This window comes from Gymnoscopelus microlampas (assembly GCF_963454915.1).
Source record: "Gymnoscopelus microlampas genome assembly, chromosome: 13".
Classification (NCBI taxonomy): domain Eukaryota; kingdom Metazoa; phylum Chordata; class Actinopteri; order Myctophiformes; family Myctophidae; genus Gymnoscopelus; species Gymnoscopelus microlampas.
Genome location: NC_139950.1, coordinates 27,623,017 through 27,644,711, shown reverse-complemented (window position 1 = coordinate 27,644,711; position 21,695 = coordinate 27,623,017). Strand labels below are relative to the sequence as shown.

At 40.5% G+C, this 21,695-nt stretch overlaps 1 protein-coding gene across 3 annotated transcripts in view; it reads right to left on the bottom strand.

Moving 5' to 3' along the window:
• Positions 1-21,695, bottom strand: part of piezo1 (piezo type mechanosensitive ion channel component 1 (Er blood group)) — a 77,694-nt gene that overhangs the window by 7,222 nt on the left and 48,777 nt on the right. The window contains exons 21-46 of one of the 3 annotated variants that reach the window (XM_084075535.1): positions 20,813-21,013; positions 20,097-20,301; positions 19,226-19,330; positions 18,820-18,976; positions 17,364-17,607; positions 17,001-17,097; positions 16,378-16,543; positions 15,763-15,852; positions 14,514-14,596; positions 14,211-14,279; positions 13,381-13,481; positions 12,915-13,035; positions 11,315-11,386; positions 10,241-10,413; positions 9,599-9,711; positions 9,264-9,434; positions 8,843-9,101; positions 8,197-8,385; positions 7,368-7,544; positions 6,116-6,326; positions 5,746-5,860; positions 4,658-4,805; positions 3,850-4,002; positions 2,593-2,654; positions 1,081-1,239; positions 578-725 (exon numbers count right to left, since the gene is read on the bottom strand). In XM_084075535.1, the coding sequence (XP_083931661.1) occupies positions 578-725; positions 1,081-1,239; positions 2,593-2,654; positions 3,850-4,002; positions 4,658-4,805; positions 5,746-5,860; positions 6,116-6,326; positions 7,368-7,544; positions 8,197-8,385; positions 8,843-9,101; positions 9,264-9,434; positions 9,599-9,711; positions 10,241-10,413; positions 11,315-11,386; positions 12,915-13,035; positions 13,381-13,481; positions 14,211-14,279; positions 14,514-14,596; positions 15,763-15,852; positions 16,378-16,543; positions 17,001-17,097; positions 17,364-17,607; positions 18,820-18,976; positions 19,226-19,330; positions 20,097-20,301; positions 20,813-21,013 (3,789 nt within the window). Of the gene's footprint in view, positions 1-577; positions 726-1,080; positions 1,240-2,592; positions 2,655-3,849; positions 4,003-4,657; positions 4,806-5,745; positions 5,861-6,115; positions 6,330-7,367; positions 7,545-8,196; positions 8,386-8,842; positions 9,102-9,263; positions 9,435-9,598; positions 9,712-10,240; positions 10,414-11,314; positions 11,387-12,914; positions 13,036-13,380; positions 13,482-14,210; positions 14,280-14,513; positions 14,597-15,762; positions 15,853-16,377; positions 16,544-17,000; positions 17,098-17,363; positions 17,608-18,819; positions 18,977-19,225; positions 19,331-20,096; positions 20,302-20,812; positions 21,014-21,695 lie in introns of all 3 variants that reach the window. The other 2 variants (XM_084075533.1, XM_084075534.1) reach the window with 2 other exon arrangements.

The window sequence follows — 21,695 nt, the reverse complement described above, 5'->3', positions numbered from 1 at the left end:
GATAAGGGGTGACCCGATAGCAGAGTGGTTAGGGTGTGATAGCAGAGTGGTTAGGGTGTGATAGCAGAGTGGTTAGGGTGCGTACCACATGGGCTCTAATGCTTGACAGCGAGTCCCCAGTTGGATTCCCGACCGTACGAACCATATGATGCCACTCCCCTACTCTCAAATAATTGCTTAAAAATGCCCCCAAAACTTTACTTATATTAAGAATGATCACATCACTCTTGCCCAGTTGTTTTGATCAAATTATTAAATACAATTTTGAAATGGATTAAAAAATAATTGTGTTAAGTGTGAGTCAGGGGAGTGAATGGAGTTCATTCCAATTAACCAATGTATTTTTACAGCAATGGCGGACCACAGAGCCTCTCAATAGTTCCTGGAAGTTAGCAGCAAACACTACTGCAGCAGCACAGTAGATTTATTATCATCATCTGAATCAATTTAAGATAACAAAGTCCAAGACTTATTTTCCATTGTGGTAATACAACAGTACTATATGATATAGTGATAATAACTATAATAAATAGAATTATTAATTTATGCATCCATAGCACATACTGTACACGCTTACCTTCTCTGTCTCTCGGCTACATTTGATAATGAAGATGTTTGCATATATGTCCTCCACACACATCCAGTTGGACAGGGACAGAGTTGTGTCCGTCCAAACCCAGTCCATGACGGCACGTAGCTCCACTAAGAACGGCACCAAACGAAACCTAGAGGAACACAAGCAAATGTTGCATGTATGATGCATACATGCAAACAACAAAATGCACTCTTCCCTCATATGCTGAATCATGAATCTCAAACATTAGAAGAAGAGAGAATCTTCAAGGATCTTTTCTCACAAAAAAAAAGATCTTGATGACATGTATATGGCTTTGGAGTGGAAAACATCTCCAAATGAAAGAAGTAGGGAACACACACACACACACACACACACACACACACACACACACACACACACACACACACACACACACACACACACACACACACAGAATATGCTGCATGCACAAACACAGAAGAAGAGAGAGAAAGTGAGATAAGCATCCATCCATTCATACCTACCCTTGGAACAGGAAGAGATTAAGGTGGTTGTATTTCTTGGTGAGGAAGTTGCCTAAAATACGTGTTGGATATCCAGAGCGTATCTGGTAGGCTGACAGGGCAAAATAGATGCACTTCACAAAATACCAGAGCTGGGCCACGAAGTTCTGACTGAACATCCTGAACCAAGGAGAGGGAGAGACAAAGGGGTCCAGTCAAACTGTATTTGTAGAGCAGATTTGTGTACAGTGTACAAGTAAGAATTGACCTATTTTTCCATCTACAGTACAGTATATTGCAAGTGAATGGGACCTTTATGTTGTAAGGCCCCAATTATAATTTATAAATTATAATGTTGTAATTATAATTTATGAAATAATGTAGAGGTAACATAGTAACATAGCGCATAGTAACATAGTGCAACTTATATTTATATAATTCTATATATATATATTTTTTTTTTGCGGCGCTAGCCGCTCTATACCTTAGGTATAGAGCGGATCCTGCTCTATACCTGACTTTGTCCGTGTTCACCGTCAACGCTCTGATTGGTCAGACCCGTCAACGCTCTGATTGGTCAGACCCGTCAACGCTCTGATTGGTCAGACCCGTCAACGCTCTGATTGGTCAGACCCATCAACGCTCTGATTGGTCAGACCCGTCAACAAAGTGATTGGTCAAGCTTCACGTGACACATGGCTATAAACACATTATAAACACATATCGATGACATAATGTATCAAAGGCGCCGCTACCTTCACACAGGGTGTGATTTTTTTAAAATATATTTTGCTAACCAATGCAACAACAAACAACAAAGGAACAAGCATTGTGTTTCTTACTATACAGTAGGCTAAATTTGTATTCCTAGGATGAGCGGGGCGAGGGAGCGCTTGTTTTCGAATTGCTGCTAGAGGGCGCTATTTTTGTATTGGAATTCCCATAGGTGGACCTTAGATCACATCATATAAGAACTGTGTTTCAAATAAACAAACCACAAGCTACTCATATGGATATGAAGCTAAGATATTATATGTCTATGAATTGAATATCAAGGACCTCATTGGAAACAAGACCGCAAGGACTTTTATGAGCGGACCTTTTATACAAAGTATTTTAAATGTAACTGTGCTGTTTTACATTTGTTTGCCTAATAAAATATTCCATCAATCAATCAATCAAAGCATCAACTGACGGGGAAAAAGTACAAATTTATCCAAAGTAAGACAATTATTTTTTTTCACAGACATTATCAAATGTAACTCAATATCATAAACGACACAAAGTCCCATACCTGACAAAAAGCGCCAGGGTGGTTTGTTTAGTTTTGGAACACAGTTCTTATATGACGCGATCTAAGATTTGCCTATGGGAATTCCAATGCAAAAAATAACACTGTGACCCAGGGGTAGTGGGAGTGACGTCTACTCAGTGACGGTACTCTATTCAAAGCACTCCCTGGATGTTTCCTGCATTTTCTACCAATACTGACTACTGTCTTTGCTCTATCATGGTTGAATATGAAGACTTTACCTTTCAGTGACAGCAGGCAGGATGAAAAACATCCACAGATGGATCCCAAAGACCAGGATGATCTAGAAGGAAATAATGATGGAGAGAAATAAAGAAAACAGACCGTGGTATCACTGGCACATCACTCAAGCGGTTCTCCTCCTACCAGACTGGTTGAACCTGCCTGGTTTCATTGCTTTTATCAACCCTGTACTCTCTGGACCGGAATCCCTAAGGGGTCTGTACTTGGCCCCTCATATTTTCCCTTTACACCAGTTTCCTTGGCTATCACTTTTATGCTGATGACACTCAATAGTTTTTTCACCTTCCTTCCCTCTGCCACACAGGTTGAAATCTGGCTGACATCTCACAGTGGATGTCTTCCCACCACCTCAAGCTCAACACTCTTCTTCCTTGGAAGGTCCTGCCCCCTACAGGATCTTTTCTATTTCTATTTCCATCAACACCACTCTGGTGGCTCCTGTTCCAACTGCCAAGAACCTGGGAGCGGTCCTGGACAATCAGCTGTCCTTCAACGCACACATTGCAGCGATCACTTGATCACCTGTACGTTTGCACTGTATATAATCTAGGGGATCAGACACTTCCTCAACAAGGAGTCTGCCCAGCTCCTTATCAAAGTCGCAGTCATCTCCAGACTTGACTATTGCAACTCCCTTGCTTGCTGCCAGTTGCTGGTCTGCTGACATGCTTACTCAGACCCTTTTAACTGATGCAGAATGCTGCGGAACACCTGGTCTTCAACCTCCCTACATTTTCAGATCTCCTCCCTTCTGTGTTCCCTTTCAGCAGCTTCTGGTTGCTGCCCGCATTCCAATTCAACACACTGGTGATAACCTACAAGGTAATCAAGGGCATGACCCTTTACCTTCATGACAAGATCCACCCCTACACCTCTTCCTGCATGCTCAGCTAAGACAGGACATCTGTCCCTCTCTTCTCTACAACACCCTGGCCAATGGCTCTTCTCTGCTAGGTTTGATGTTTCCTGTTACCCAAGTTACTTTATAGCACTTACGGTAATTGTTTTCTTTGCACCCTATTTACTTGAACACTTACAAACTGTCCTTTGTTGACTAGGACTCAAGCCAATCTGATCTTACACTTTGTAAGTTGCTCCGAATAATTCCATCCACTAAAAGCCTCAATTGTAAATATTTATCTGCTGTGAGGGACAGACCGACATATAGATTCATGACAATAGACAAAGACCTATTGGCTGACTTATAAGTACATCAACACCATGGAAAGTCTAACCTGGAAGATGAGTTTTCCAAGCACCGTCTTGCGAAGGTACAAAGCTCTGTCGATGATCATGGTGCTGAACTGGATGAGCAGCATCACCAGGAAGGCTTCTGGCACCTGGTCATCTGACAGGGAAGAAGTGATGTCAGCTGCTGCACTGTGTTTCTGAAAAAGAGACAGAGCAGAGCTTTTTTAATGTTGCGGCAAATTTGGTTCATCAGTTAGAAGACAGACATGAGAGTCTTCTTACTGGTAAGAAGAGCAGATTTGTAACTATTGTCAATTAAATTGAGAATGAGTTCCATTTTTGTTCTATTGCCCAAACATATTTCAACTGACAGGCACCACATCAGCCAGTAAGAGTCACTGGTACATTTACAAAAATCCATTCTCCCCGGCTTCCCTCCCCCAAACTTAACCAATTGTGTTTGTATAGCTATTCGGCAAGCCAGATGCACCACGGTGGAATTGAACCGTGTTCCAATCGTGTTGGTGGAAAGAGAGACTAATTTCATGTGGTATTAAGCCATCAGGGTGAATCCTTCTTTCCTTTAGAACCAATGGTAATTGTTTGCTTAGAAATGTGTATGTCTGATAGCTTTCTGTTTGACATTATGCAAAAAATATGTTGTTGTTTTTTTTTTTGCATGTTTTTCAGAGCAGATACAACTTAATACTTATTCTGGACTGATGCACTTGAATGGTACAATAATGAATTTACCCTCATTTCTAATTGGGCAAAACAGACATGCACCAGGAAAGAAGCCACTTTTGCTGTTTAATTATATAGTCGAGAGGGATCTATCGATCCTCTACTGACCCCAAAGGCCCAGAATCCAAAGACAATGATGATGAAGTCAACGACATCGGTGAGGAACATGAATGCATAGACATCTGTAGCAGCACGATACTCTGTTCCGAGGATATCACGGAAGAAGCTCTGGCCTGGCCTGTACACAGTACGAAAGCTGGAGAGGAGAGGAGATTGGATGAGATGGTCAGAGAGAAGATGGGAGAGGAAGAGCTCATTCATACAAAATAATGATAACCCCAAGTTGAAATGTGACATAGCTCTGTTTACACAATGCTGTACCCCCTACTATACATACTTTCCCCAGTTTTGTATTAAATCGTTTTTTATGTTTTTGATGCTTTGGCAATGCAAATATATGTTTTCTCATGCCAATAAAGCTCCTTTGAATTTAAAAATGTAATTGAGTAATAATACATGCTGTATTATTTGCATGTGCTGATATGAAACTCACAGCCTGGTAACATTTTCCTTGGCAAAGGGCCATATGTTGTGAACTCCACCCATATGACCAGTATGCAAACTAAACCTTATCTGTATGGCAAGTGCAACCATATCATATACTGTAGATCCCCCTATTTGTGAACATTGGCTTCATGGTGAGCTACAGTATAGTAAACGATTTTATATTTTTCAAAATGTAATAGCAAATTCTCTGCCTGGAGCATCTGCTAAATGTCTGTAATATAGAGAGGTGTAGAGAACATAATCGTCACTGTCTGAGAGCAACCTTGTAACGCAATATTTAATCTTTTTATGATTTTTCATAAATTAAAGTCCTATTTTATACTTTGCCGAAGCACAATATGTCACGCAAAAGCAGCGAAAATAGCAGATCTACAAGCTGTAGATCTGCTATTTATTTTTACATTTTAAAATATTATAAACTTTTCACCTGTAATGACATGCCCAAAATAGGGACGCCAGGTTGAAAGTAGTTAAGTCTGTCTGTGTGTTTTATTAGTATTTAACCAGCTATTGTTAAGTATTAACAAGAGCTTGTTACCAAATTACTGACCAAAAAAACTTAAAAAAAACAAAAAAAAAATACTTTGGATCCATTGGAACATTGGAACATTTGGGACAGAGCCACTCACCCAGAGATGAAGGTATGTTTGATCTTCTGTCCCACAGCTAGAAGTCTCTTACTGATTGCCTCTCGTCTCCTGCCCTTCTTCTTCTTCTGAACTGGTTCCTCTGTCACCGACTCTGCTACAGACAGATGACCACAAGTCAATCACTAAACAACACTAAAACAATCAGTACCACAACTAATGAGGAGAAAAATCTATGAAAGGATCACAGTTGCCCTTGTAATTCCACATTGTAAATCCGTATTCTATATAATCATACATTTTACAGTCTACAGATATTCCCAATGCATTACAGTATTTCTGTATGATCCATGTAAGTACATCAGTTATTGTAACAATGCAATATTACAGTTAGAATATTAACGTTAATAACCATTGTGCGCTTGCTCTTTCTTTGCTTTTTTCTTGCGAAAGCGGAGGCTGCTGCTTTTCTTTGGAGGTGCCTCCTTCTTCTCCGCACTGCCCTCTGCCTCCACTCTACCATACGTCTGCCCGGTGGGGGTTTGTGGGCCGTCTGAAACTGGACCAGTTGTGGGAGATTCTGATGAAGGAGGAGAACCGCTACTGGCCTCTGCAGAGTCAACCTGCTTTGGTAGATGACATGATTTCTGAAAGTTAGTTTGGACTTTTCTTTGAATAAATAAATAAATAAAGAATCTCTACGTAAATAAATATTTGTACTGGTTACAATGAATATACTAATGTAAAAAGCATATAGCATGGCCGAATAATTAATTTTAGATGATCCATTTAATGCATTTCAATATATTGGTGGTCTCATTCTAGTGACATTTTCATCTAATTAGTTTAATCCAATGAAAAATGATACAGTAGAATAATTAATGATACATTATGTCATTGTAATGGCCATGCCAAAAAGAAGGTCAGTGGCCAAGCCATGTTACTGCAGCCAGCTCTTGCTCTTACTAAGAATTATTTTCAATTCACTAAGTGTGTTTCTGGAATCAATTAGATCAATGATAGGCTTGTTGATTCCAGCAATGCTGTGGGACAAATGATGTGTAAGTGGAAGCACAGTGTGGGGGTTAAGTAGATTCCATCGCTGCTGAGAGTGAGTGTGGAACCAATTTCCAATTATCATCGCTGTCAGGCATAAACCCTGTATCTTCATATTTGATCTTTATACTGTATGTTTTTTCATAAATGAATGCCCTATTTTATACTTCGTGGTATGGCAGTGTCGTGCAAAAATAGCACAAAAAAAACGTGAAAATTGTGAACCTGTAGATCTGCTATTTTCAAACCTTTCTTTAAACGTTTTTGGAAAAAACATCCTCTATAATGACATGCCCAAAATAGGGATGCCAGGTTGAAAGTGTTTAAGTCAGTCTGTGGGTTTTATAAATATTTAACCAATGAAAACTATTAATAAGAGCTTATGACTTAATCATTACTACATTGGATCTACTGGAACACTTTTTAACATTTCCTGAAAAGTAACAGTTTTGACATGTTTTGACAGGTTTCCACCAGACAGCAATGTTGAGCTTCATGAAACCTCACTGATATTATTCACTAATTCAATTATGTGCACAAAATATAAATCATGCTTCAAAATACATTAGATTAATCAGATGTCATATTCATGACCAAATTTGCCAAACCTTTTCCAGTTGGTCGTCTTTGGATTCTACCAGGCTGACCAAGCTAGATGGAAGACTGTCTCTGCCCTCCTCCTTCACCTTCTCCTTCTCCATGCATTCTTCCTCTCCTTCTTTCTCTTTCCCCTCTGGAGAGGAGCTCTTCTCTTTCAGTTCCTCACGGTCCCATAAGCCATAACGCTGTGCATAAGCACACACATGCAAACACGTCCACAGACAGACAGATAGACAGACCGACACATATTAGCTTTCATAATTACTCAGGATACATTTCCCTTGATGACAATGACAAGGATTCCCTAAACTCTAATATTACCTTTAACTCCAACAATGACAGTAAATGTCTAACCTTAACACCTTCACCTGACTCTGATTCTAAACAGTAATTCAGTGCACGTCCATTCAGTGCAAGTCCACACCAGTGATTCACAACACAGCTATAGTTGCAACTTGACGCATACAGTTTTTGGATTACTATTTGCTCGGCATCCGCATTAACACGAGTAGATGCTTTTATCATCCTTTTCAGAAATCCTATGTGGTGATAGAACCTGACCAGAACCTCAGACCTCCCATGAAGTGAGTGAAGATTTCTCTTTTTTTTAGATGACATTCATTGATTCGTAGAAAGCAATCTTTTCTGTTTTCTGTTGTATTTGTAATATAAGGTTGAAAAAATGTTGTGAAAAGAAAGGAAAAATAAATAAACATATTGTTGAAAAAAAAAAGAAAGCAATCTTTCTCAAATACTTAAATTACATAAACCCCCCCCCCCCCCCCCAAAAACAAAACAAAAAACAAATTGATGTTACATTATACGTGTCTAACATACCATTAGCAGCGACCTGTGGAAAAACAGAGCCAACAGTTGCAGCAGGTCATATCTGATGTAGTTGTCCGTCTTTTCCAGCCCCAGGATTCGAGGAGGGAAGTATGGCTTGTCTTCGTTAAGGGTGGTCTCATAAACACTGTTCCATGGTATGAACCCGAACTGGAACAGATACTTCAACACCACCATCACCTAGGACCACACAGCAGTGAGAATACAAGATCTACATGCAGAAGGATGCACAACAGTACTTCTGAAAATCACACCGAAGCATAAGTAATTATGGATAAACTATCCCTAAAAGGTATAGCTCACATTTTTTATCTGATTGATTATTTATTTGGATCTCTTTTAGCCTTATTGGGCTAATCTTCCAAGAAGAAAAATAGAGATGACAGAAATATAACACAGTACAGAAAACATACATTCAAGACATTAACAACACACATATTGGTCAATACACACAACACAGCCTATATGGATAATAATGATAATTGTACTGCTGTGTTAAAGGTACTGAAGTATAACGAGGTCCTTAGCAAAGTTAGTAAACCTTAGAAAGGTGTGTGTGTGTGTGTGTGTGTGTGTGTGTGTGTGTGTGTGTGTGTGTGTGTGTGTGTGTGCGTGCGTGTGTTGCGTGCACACGTACTTCCGTGTAGACAATAGCAGTCATCCAAAACTTCTTGTTAGGTCTCGGTATTGACAACATGGCCCATAGGAACACCAGTATGGGCAGTACCAGTGATATGACCGATGCTGTGACCACGTTGTTCAACACTATGATTAAGTAGCACACCAGCTCGGAGTTAGCAGCTAGCAGGTTGTACAGGGCAAACAGCAGCTTCAACAGGCGGCTCTGGCCAGCGTAGAACTCTATGCTCTGCTCCAACTCTTCAACAAAGAACTGCCTGCACACAATACAGATTCACATATTTAATTAGTTAATAACAAAAATAATAATAATTCCCTGCAATGAGAAACCCAGGAAACTTCATGAGATGACTATAGGCGAGCTATATGTGCTGGAGATCTAGCATTTATTGGGACCAGTACAGGCCTTTGTCATGTACCTGTCTCCCAGCAGTTCACTGGCTGTTCTGGAGTGTCTGTTTCTCTGTGGATCTGGGACCAGTTCCATGGCACTATTCTCTGGACTCAGGCTGCTCCCACTCCCACTGCTGAAAACCCTCGGCAGGGGAGTGGACTGTCCCGCAACGACCATACTCTCCACGTCTAGACAACTGAACATGCACAGGCAGAGAGATAAGAATTTCAACCATGTCCAAATAGAATATTTAACAGTGAATATGAATATCCCATTAGATAGATAGGGAGTCTATTCCTGTTTGGTTTGAGTTTACTTAGTTGTTCTTTCTTTGAATGTGAACGCAAAATATGTCCTCACTTATTTGTGTTGGTTTGTTCTGTGTCTGTCTCATCCAGACATGTCTCTAGTGTTGGGCTCTCACTGCCTTGGGACAATTGGTCCTCCATGGACTCTGCTACTGTAGGCTGCTGCTGGAACACACACACACACACACACACACACACACACACACACACACACACACACACACACACACACACACACACACACACACACACACACACACACACACACACACACACACACACACACACACACACACACACACACACACGTTAGTGTTTTGCCTGTCAATACATAAAATATATCGCCACTGTCGGGTGATTATGTCATTATGTCCAAAACTGTTACTTTTCAGGATTCCAATTCAAAAGTAGTAAAAATAGCAGATCTACAAGATCAAAGCGACGCGTTTTGAGCTTGTACATCAGCTATTTTTGCTACATTTGTGTTACACTATAGTATGATGAAGTAGGGCATTCATTTATGAAAAAAAAAAAAGATGGAGACAAGAGGTTTTTGCCCGACAGCAACGATAGGTAGGACTTTAAAGTACTGTAAATGTGTGTGTGTGTGTGTGTGTGTGTGTGTGTGTGTGTGTGTGTGTGTGTGTGTGTGTGTGTGTGTGTGTGTGTGTGTGTGTGTGCGCGCGTGCGTTACCTGTCCTATCTTGTGGATGAGCAGGTACCGTTCGTTGCAGAGGACAGTAGAAGTGTCTCTGTACTGTTTGGTCAGCAGATTGAGCCATTGGGTCAGCCCATCCACCATGGCTAGAATGATGGCCCACAAGAACCGCAGAATGTCTAAGATCTTCTGCACCATCTCACCATGGCCTGGAGAGAGAGAGAGCGAGAGGGACAGAAAAGAGCAAACAGAGGAATAAGCGATGTATAGTTGGAAATTTAAATATCAGCAACACTATTAGCAACACTATTAGAAAAACAACTTTATTTTGAAAACCAATGTGTTTCAGCTTATGGCCTTCGTCAGGGTTATCATTCATTGTTGATAGACATAAAGTACATAATATTATCCAGATACACGCTGTTGAATGCGTATTGACATTACATACTGTATATCAGTGTCATATTCAATGTTGATAATGTTTATATACTGTATATCCATCCATCTATTAATTGGCAATAGATGTACATTTATATTTATTGATAGAATATACTTATGTTAACTCAGACTCTAAGTCTGTTTTTTTTTTTTTATATTCTCATCTCTCTACTCTTACCTGTACCTATCCTGTGTTCCACGACACCTGAATTTCCCCATGGGGATCAATAAAGGTTTATCTTATCTTATCAAGAGAACCCACGCCCTGATGTGTAACGTGTATGTCTTAAACAGTTTTCCTGCAGTGACGTTTTTCATGCAACTTGCTGGTGGGTGAAGACATTCTAAACACTAAAATTCATCTGGTTTGGCCCCGCCAGATTGTATTTTACCACATCATCTCGGGTGTCCCTATTTTGATCATTATATAGGCAAAAATGGGCTTATGTGGTTAAAAAGACATGACATCGTTTTGACTATCTACAGACCTTATTGTGAACAGTTTAAACCCCAAATTTGAATCACACATTGAAGGGCCTCTAAACCACACAAAGCCAAAAACAAAGAGAATTGTTTTTAATTAACTGCCCGTTAAACATCTGCACTTCCTTTAATAATGTACTTTGTGCTAGCATTTGTCCAGAAAGATTCTCTGAGAAACATTGAACCTACTACTGGATTCCTCACTGTCTTCCGCCTCATCCTGGGTGACCTGTTCCTCAAATACATCATTGTCCTCACAACCTGCAACACACACACACACACACCCACACACAATCAATTTGTGTGCCATGTTTAAGTTCTTGACTCCATTTGAACAAAATCTGAAAAAGAAACAGTCAGTGAACCATTGGAACCATAATGCATTTTTCCCCCAATTGCTCAACGCCAGGTTTCTGTTCTGGGGAGTGTGCAGAGATTACATTCCTCCTCCAATACACACAGGAGCATAGTTTGTGAAGGTTCATGCTATTTCCCCCAGATCCGCTCCCTGCGGAACCAACCAACACAAGTCACTAGTGTAGAGACAATCCCTCGCTGGCTTCCCAAACGTGAACACTGCCAATTGTGTTCACTGGAGTGGCCGTAGCCCAACTCATCGGAATTACCAGCTAACCGAGCTATCAGCGTCGTCGCTCATCGTTCTGTGATTGACAGCGACAGTTGGCCAATCAGGTGGCGAGTGCGAGTGAGCCCGAATGGGACCGAGTGCAGCCGACAAAAATGGAACGATCCGCCATTGTTTCTGTGGCCAGTTACACTTTTTACTTTCGTTTTTAAAACGCTCTCTAACTTCTTTTTTGAGGCACGGAATTTACTTTTAAGATTTGGATAGAATGTAGTTGTTTAACTTCATATATGTGGTCAATTAATCATGACAGAGCCTATTTAAAAATAAAAATTTAGAGAACCAGCAGGGGCGGCCAGCAACCTATTTTGGGCATGGCTGTCTCAAAAGTCCCGTTGCGTCACATTAGTCTGGAGGTCTGCTGATTGGCTGGAGGGGAACAACAATCATTGGCTGAAGGGGTTGTCAGTCAACGGTATTAGTACCGCCAACTCCAGCCCACAGCCAATATTGCAGAATGGGCAATCATGCCAGACTCACTCCTGAAATCAAATGGAAATGAGATTTCCGGAGGGAGGGTTTACCAGGCTAGGTTTTACTGTGCTTCCGTGAAAAAAAAAATGTCATCGCGACCTCCCGTTCGCTTGTTATACTCCGTTGAAAATAGCATGTTTCACCAAAAATACATACTGTCGTAAAACACAGGAGCCGAGATACAGAATATTTCCCAAATACTTTAACCAGGATGGGGTTATGAATGGGGCATTTTTTTTTATTTTCTTTTATGATGGCAAACGGGTGGATTTGAAATGACAGAGATCTCCGTCAATGGCAGGGAATGTGTTGAGCATGTAAAACAAATTGCAAATGGAATACAAAAGTCATTTTGCCATAAATGACTTATTTTCTATCAATTACACACCCCAAGAAGCCTTGAATCCATGGAGATTTTTTTGTTTTTGTCGCATTCCTAAGCCAATAATTTGATGAAAGGGTCATCGCATCGGTCAATAGGAGACTCAGTTGGAGACTCTTTGAGTCTCCTACCGGAGACTCTGCCGGTCATCAAATTATTGGCTTAGGAATGGGACAAAAACAAAACAATCTCCATGAATTCAAGGCTTCATAGGGTGCATAATTGATAGAAAATAAGTAATTTTTTGGGTGAACTACTCCTTTAAAAGAACATGACCTGTCTCTTACCTGGCACTGAACAGGTGTCCTGTTGTATGGCCCTCGCTCTAGCCGCCTTATGTTCTTTCTGCTGTCTCTGGCGTTCTTTGAGTGCAGCCTTCACGCTGGTTACCCAGCCCTGGTAGGCTAACTGGGGGGGAAATGGTACAGTATAACGTTGCAGTACAAATCGATCATCATAAATGTATTGATACTGACGCACCAAAAATCTACATAGAGCCACAAATCTAAGGTCACATGACATTCAGAACTGGCTGATATGACTTAGCGGGTATCACCATATTTATGGACCATCCATCAATATTTCATGTCTTTCTATTATCCAAGTTTCTCTAAAGCTCGTACACCCAAGTTTATTATATATTTAACGAAATTAGGCTATATATTTTATTTTTTATTTTGATGTATCTCAATATGTAAATTTGGTCGCCTGTCATAATGTTTGATATATAAATCCAGAGTTTGTATTTCTGACCTGGCAGGCTGTCTGCTTCTGAGGCTTCTGGTCATCTGCCTGCAGTTCCTCATCTTCCTCGCTGTCTGATTCAAACAGGTAGTACTCTCCCGAATGGAGCACTGAAAGGCAAAAAAAAAACATCCTTTACCTACCTTTTTCTTTTACTAACCTGAGATGTTACCAATTCTCCAACAGCACACTGCAAATTGCCACATTTTCTTTTGTGAATGTTATTAAGTAACCATTAAGACTTGAGGCCGAGTCGACAAATGCCTTCTAACTCAGTAGCTCTCAAACTTTTAAGATTTTTCAAAAATGTTAAAAAATATCAGATGTACAAGTTACATCTGATATTGTATTGTATATCTGCTATTTTTGAATAGCCAACGCAAAAATCTAAAATGACACAGATTCTTTCTCGGTTTTAATGGGTTTTTAAGAAGACTCACTTTGAAGATGTTACAGTACTGTATACATTGTCCTCATTTGTGTCTGACTTTTGATTTTGTATTTAATTTGATGCTGTATAGCTTTTAATCTATTTAATAACAGCACACATAGAAGAGAATATAGTATGTTTGAAACATGAATTAAGCACTTATCAGACATTATATCTACATTACTACATTAGACAGAGTGAACATAGGAAAAGAGACATTAAAGGACATAAACAATATAGGATTAAAAAGGTGCTAGACCAGGTCAACAGGGACATGAGACAGCTCAGATGTTCCTCATGTTTTAACAAGGTCTGCAGGGCGTTATGATAGGTGGTTAGAGGCTTATGGAATAGGGAATAAAATAAAAGGAAATGATAGAGATAGGGCAGATGGACATGATTGTCACACCTGTAGCGTGATCCATCCACGGTCGTTGCCATTTCTTCTTCTTGGACCTCCTCTTATCCTTCTGGGGCTCTGGAGGAGGAACAGAAGAGAGAATCGTTTTGAAACGTACTAGCTTAGTCCAGCCTCCTTTCTGCATAATCACACCCTTCCTCAACGTTTTCTATGGTACTTTAACATTTCATTTTATGGGATTTCTTTTTAATTTATTTTAGTTCTATCGCAGGTCTTTGGTGTGTGGTACAAAGTGCTTTAGCCAGCATAGTGCCCCGCCCCCATGTTACAGTAACAGTCAGTTATTCATACCAGCAGCCTGCTCTTCCTTAGTTCCTGTTGAAGACTTGCGTCCTTCTTTGTACTTCTGCTGCTTAGAGCGAATTCTCTTCATCCTGAGAAAAGAAGAAAGGATACAGGAGGACAGAGGAGAGGAGAGGGAAAAGTCAGTTACTCTAGTTGTCAATATTTGTGTATTTTAGACTTCCATTTGCTCATTACTGAGATACTTCATACTCTTTGAATAAATACATTATTATCAATTATTACAGTTATTGCAATTTACTGGGAAGTTTGGTACTGTACATTGTAAATGAGAAAGTTCACATAAAAACCTCCGATTGCTGAGTGAGGTGCAGCCCAGCAGCTACTGTAACTGGCAATTCACATCTGGCTGTTAGTTTATAACTAATGTTTCAGGGCTTTTGATGTCTAACTAATAGTTTTACTTTATTTATGCTGTTTACTCCTGTGGAACTACACATTTTATGGATCAAAACATTTCTCATTGATCAGAAAGTCTCTGTGAATGGCTCTTTGTTTTACATATAGGTACACCACAGGAATTGTTATACTATCTAAATCCAAATGCTTTTCAACTGTGCAAGTAACCTATTGTATGCTGAAAACATGGCATTGGTTGGATTGTTTCAGGAGGGTGATGCGGAATGTGAGGCATCATATCTTAATGAGCTGATCAGCAAGTATCAAGACCAGTAAGTATCAGACATAAAATCCATAAATATAAATAAAGGAACACATTTTCAGTAATAACAGTAGGCAGTTCTAAACAAGTCAACCTGTCACAATCAACAGCCAGCTTGTAGTAGAAACAGTTGGGAAGTTTAAATATCTTGACACCACCATCAACCTCATATTAGTGAACCAGAGACAACCTTCTGAGATAGCCCACAGTTTAAACCAGGTTAAAGGCTCAGCAGCACATTCTGGGTGAATGTTTATTATCCTCATTTTAGTGAATTTGACAAACTGCCTAGGAGACAGAGGAAAGACTAGAATCACAATATTCTTCAGAAATCTTATCCCAAGTGCCATTTTCTTTGAATTCATATAATATGGATTTTCTTGTGTGAATGTGCACTGTACGACAAATTTCACCCACTCTTTTTTACACCTGTGAAGTGTATTTTAAGCTCTGTTTTTACGTTTTTGTTATGATATTCAGACTTGTGTCATTTGTGAAGCCAAAGGCACATTTACAGGTGACCAATATAACTTATATTCCATTTTTGTATACCATCACACAGAAGTTCACACTTACGATCTCTTGAGCTGTGACAAAGACTTCTCCTCGATCTGTTGGTAGAACTTCATGTTTTTCACAATGCTGGATCTGAAGAGCTCAAATCCCCTGGAGGGAAAACGGATTTATCTATCAGATATCAGATTTTTTTATCTGAGACACTAGGTCACAGTGTCACCACAAATCTTTTATGAATTTTCAAAACTATTTTTTATTTCCAGGCATATAGCAATCATATGGTGCAATAATGAGGCTATATACTGTACACCAGTGTTCTATCAATGCCCCTCGAGCAAAGGTGTCACGTGACAAAAAGAAAGAGATCTACAAGCTAACAAAGTATGTTGTTAGCTTGTAGATCTATTGTTTTTGTCACGTGACTTCCTGTATTAGGCCACACATATTTAACGTAATGCTAGACATGTTTTGGGACACGTTTTTTATGAACAAAATCAATAGCCAAACACTATGTAAATGATATCCAAACATTTTCCAAAACAATTGATTAATTCCAAACCTTTTCAGCTTTCAGTTTAGATTTTTATTATTTTATTTCACCAATGCCTTTCTTCCTTGACAAAATGAACACTGCATGCATCCATCCATCCATCCATCCATCACTTCTCATCTTACCTAGAGGCCTGTCTAGCTGATGCCTGGAGATCAGCTGTGACGTGCAAAAAGTAGAAACTGAGGAAGACCCTCCGCTGCAGCAACAGGAAGAGGAAGCAGATGCTGTCCCAGATTATCCCTGCCTCCTCTACTGGCAGGGTGCACGTCTTGTCACCCACAGTGTTTGCTGGCAAAATGGACGAACAAGAACACATGTTCAAAATCACGATGGGGTAGAAACACATGCAATGTGTTACTTTCTCCAGCAAGGCCATATTACTCACTACTCACTAACTAGACACAAAAATGCGCACACACACTACTAGTGACCCAAAATTGCAGATTTACCTGTGGTGCCTACGGTTGCAGTTAAAAAAAGAAAGAAAGGGGAAAGTGGACACACACACACACACACACACACACACACACACACACACACACACACACACACACACACACACACACACACACACACACACACACACACACACACACACACACACACAGGTGATACAGGATGGGAGCACTTACTGTCCTAGACATTGCATTAGCACAGATGCTGGACAAAATCATGCATGCACACACACTAATCATTATCTGCGGGCTTTGCGGACTAGAACTGTGGTCAATAGTTCTGTACTTACGGTCATAGTAGCCTTTGACTGTACAGACCAGGCTGAACAGCTGGATCACCCAACAGAAGCCCTTCTGCATTTCTGTCACAAACACACATGCCAGGATCTGAAAGAAAACATACACAGACACACAGTTTCTTATTTGTGTGTATGTGTATTCACCTATTTTTATGTAAGTACGAGTATCATTTACCCAATTGTTTAATGTAACTATTAATTGAATTATTCATTATTTCAATAAATAAAAATATTTAAAACAAAATAGCATTTTTTGGCATATACATTTTGTGATAACAATTCAAAGTCCTATCAACCAGTCCTATCCTATTTATCACTCATGAGATCAGCATCCAGAAATGTAAATGTACTTACCGCCAGCATATTTTTGGATATAATGACTGCAACATTATACATGATGAGGCAATCCCAGAGAACCAGCCGGGACCTGGATGGTTTGACTAATAGCTGCGTTCCAAACAGCAGGAAAAAGAAACAGGCCAGCAGGTAGCCCAAACCGAACACAGAGATCCTGGTCGCTCCGGTCAAAAAGACCACCGCCAGAACGAACCAGAAGAGGACACGGAACACCAGAACTTTGGCCATGTCTAGATAAGACCTGAGTGAAGGACAGATAGAGAGAGAAAGAGAACAAGATGTCCTTAATGAATAATGTTGTTATGAAGATTATATTTCAGACTTTTGGTTGAGGTGCAATTGTGCAATTTCTTGAATCCTGCACATGAATAGTAAACCAGCCAGAGGGGAATCCCTTCTCCCTGAGCAGAAGATTCAGGTGGTTACAATGGCATTGGGTTTGCCACTGGGATTGAGGTCAAAGTGGGGTGAATGTAGCAGAGTAACACTGCCTGCAGCTCAGAGTAGATGTTTAGTTTACCATACAGGATACCGGGGTTTGAATGCAATGTGGTTAAGAACACGCTTCTTACTAGTTTTTACCAAAAAATAATGAGTCAATCTATGCTCTATGAAACAGAGCATAGATTTAGCCCAGCACATCACTTAACACATCGGGTGCCAAACACGGTCTGAACCGTGTGTTTACATAGTGGCGGTTCCGAAGCTTCGGTGCCGAACACGGTCTGAACCGTGAGTTTAGTCTTTTTGTTTTTTTTTGTTTTTCTCCGCGCGGGCGGGGCTAGAGCAGCTCTGGGAGCACCCATTGTAATCCTGCGAAGGAAGTGCGAGATCGCTCACCGGAAACACATTTTTTTCCCCCATCCGCTTCCTGTCTATTTCCTACTTTGAAACGCCTATATCTCCGAATCTGTTTCCTGTGGGGAAAACCGGTCATGCGCGATGCGCGATCCCCCCCCCCCCCCCGTTGTAACTCGCCAGGGTAATGTTATGGTTCCAGCCTGTAGCCAGGCTCATGGGACAAAATGAATCGATGCTTTTTTTTGCGTGGATTTGCTCGTCGCGCACGTGGAAGCGTTAAACAGCAAAGCGCAGTCAATGGGGAGAATGCTGGCACCCACGGTAAGTTGTTATGAAAAAATGCTGGCACCCGATGTGTTAAGATATTCACCAACATGGCAAAATTCTTGACTTGGTTTTCTTGGCATAACTTGAATTGTTCAATGAGTTTATAAATCCACTTGCACTCTAGTTTCTACAAGTCTTTCTTTGTCAACTTTGATGTTTTATGACATCAAATGTAAACATCATAGTTACTGGCAAAAATCCATGATGATGGGAAACAAGGAAACTGGTCATTACATTTGTGTTTCTATCAAAATGTGTGTTTTCGATTGAACAAGTTCGGCAATAGTGGTGGTGGTCAGATGGTCTGTATGTATGATTCAGTGACCTGCAGTTGATGAAGTTGGGTGCGGGGTTAAAGAGTCGCCCGTCCATGGGGTTGGCCTTGTCTGTGTTTTCCCCGGCAAGAACCATCCAATCCTCTGTGTGTTCACACTCAAATACACACCACTGCTGAGACGCACACATCAGCAGGACAAAATCCGCTGCGATACACATGACAAAACACAACTGATCAATGTTTAGATCATGCCTCCAGATTTTGTGATATCATCCAAAAATACATACTGCACTAAATTTGACATAAAATTATAAAATAATTATGGAAATGAATGAATGATATGATATGATATACAAGTGCACACACATTATGTGTGTGTGTGTGTGTGTGTGTGTGTGTGTGTGTGTGCATGTGTATGTCACACACGCCATGTCACTGCAAAAACTTGACTGACCAATCAAGTTTTTGGAGTTTGGCAGCGTAAAGAAGTCAGGCAAGTAGATCCATTTAATGAGAGCTGAGTTGATCAACACTGGAGTATTCCACCGCCATGGGTAATCTAAAAGAGGAAGAGATGGTGAGATGTAGTGAACAAAAGACACAACGCGACACAACAACAGTACCTACTGTACATCACAGTGGGGGTGGCGCTGCCAGTGAGCATTTAGAAAAGAGAGACACATTTATTTTTTATTAAAAAATAATATGTATATATATATATATATATATATATATATATTATTTCTTGTTTCAATTCAAATTCAGTTCAAGATTATTATTTAATCACTTTCAACTTGGCATCCCTATTTTTGGCATTTCATTGTCAGTTTAAAAAAAAATAGTCAATCTACAAGCTCTGGTCATTGTAGTCATAGGCACCGAGATCTACAGCTTGTAGATCTGCTATTTTCGAACACTTATTATCACAATTTTTTATTTTTCTTATTGAGGCCATTTCACAATAGGGAGGCTGCAGCCAGAGGCTATGGCTATTTGGGGGTCCTTGGCATGGAGAGGTGTGGTAACCCCTGACCTACAGTATAACTCTGTACAGTCCTAAGCACAGACAGACAGTATACCATACCTACCTATGGTGTAGGAATATCGTGTTAACAATCTTACTTACATAGATCATACCTTATTACATAGCTTTAAGCAATGGTTCTTAATTTATTTAGGGATCCAAACCATGACCATACATACACCATACACTCAGGAGCCATACATATTGAATAACACACAGTTTAAGTTCTCTTTGACACTGCCAGAGCATCCTGCGCCCCACTATTAGGTCATGTTTCACCGCTGCACTACTAAGTACTCACCAATACAGAGAGCTGGTGGGATGCCCACACACAGTACATACTGGTAGATCATAAAGATGGACAGGAACAGACAGTATTTAGGCCAGATCTGAGCCATAGCTGCCCGTCGACGCCTCACCAAAATGGCGACCAACCAGCATCCGTGGAGGATCACCAGGAAGTTCATCCTCTGGCCAATCACGTTCACCGTCAACAGGAAACAGATCTTTGTGTGACACAGGTGAACACAAGCCAAATTTTCATTATATACAGTGTGTGTGTGTGTGTGTGTGTGTGTGTGTGTGTATATATATTTATGGTTTGGCGATGAATTGGATCTGCTTTTAGGTACTCGCGCATCTCCCAACCATAGGGACTCCGAATCCCCCGTACATAAACAGCAGATCCAAAACGACAGGTGGTAGCTGGGGTGGTGGAGGGTGAGCAGCATTTTAGCAAGACAGCAGTGACAGCAGCAGCAATAGCATGTGATTGGATGAGTGGATGTGAACGTGGAGCTGAGGCGGTCCAATGGTCGGCCGCCAACAACTGCACTGAGTTCCCTGGCAGAACTTGCACTGCACATGTCTGTGCCAAGCACAACGCTCATTTCTCTAACTTAGTATCTGTCATAGAGTATGGTGCAGATTGATGGTCTATGAAGTATGTACAGTATGAACACCTCTAGGTTGCCCTTGTTTTAATAATGACATGTAATGAAGCTATGATCTACATACCTCCAGTCCAAACTTGTAGAAGGTGTAGTTAATGAGGTATTTCAAGCAGGGAAGTAGGCCGTTGTCTAAAGTGTCCCTGGTGGCAGAGGGAAACAGGGATGGTATGGTGGGAGGAGAACACTGGAGCTGGCGGTAGTGGTGGGCTTGGTGACGATACACTGTCGCCTCAAACACCAACAGCATCAGCACTAACAGGTGGTTCTGGAGCGGGAAATGTAGCGGAGGAATACAATGTGTTTCATACAGTACTGAATATTACCTTGATTTCTCCGAGTAAGGTTTACAACAAAATACCAAGTCCTGCCCACAAGAGAGGGTAGGACTTGAACACGACAGGGATTGGGAATGTAACACATCCGGTTATATTTATCAGCTTTAATAAAATAATATCTTATCTAATTTGGTAATTCAATTTACACATGGCTCTAAATGGTTTATCTCCAGAATACATAAATATTTTTGGTGATGGTGGAAATAGTCAATATGGTCCTACTCTCTGGAACAAACTGGCGGATGGCCTGAGATCTGTAAACAATCATCTTTTAAAAGTATACTATTTTCTCAGGCCTCTCTCTGTTTGTGTATTGCATTGTGGTTTCCTGTGTGGCTGTGTGAGTTGTGTGGGTGGGCTGAGGATCACAGATACTGCATCATGTGAACGTGTGGATGGATGGATCTGAATGCTTTATTTTACGTGTGCAGGGCTGGGATTACTGTAGTGTGAGTGTTTGTATATATTTGTATTCTTTGTTTCTTTTGTGAGGCACATGAGTTTACATTCTATCAAATACGCTACATAAATCTTTCGGAGCGGGAACTTTGGGGGGGTGGGAGGGGTAACATACATTCACTGTTTTTGTATGCCTTTTGTTATTTGACCTGT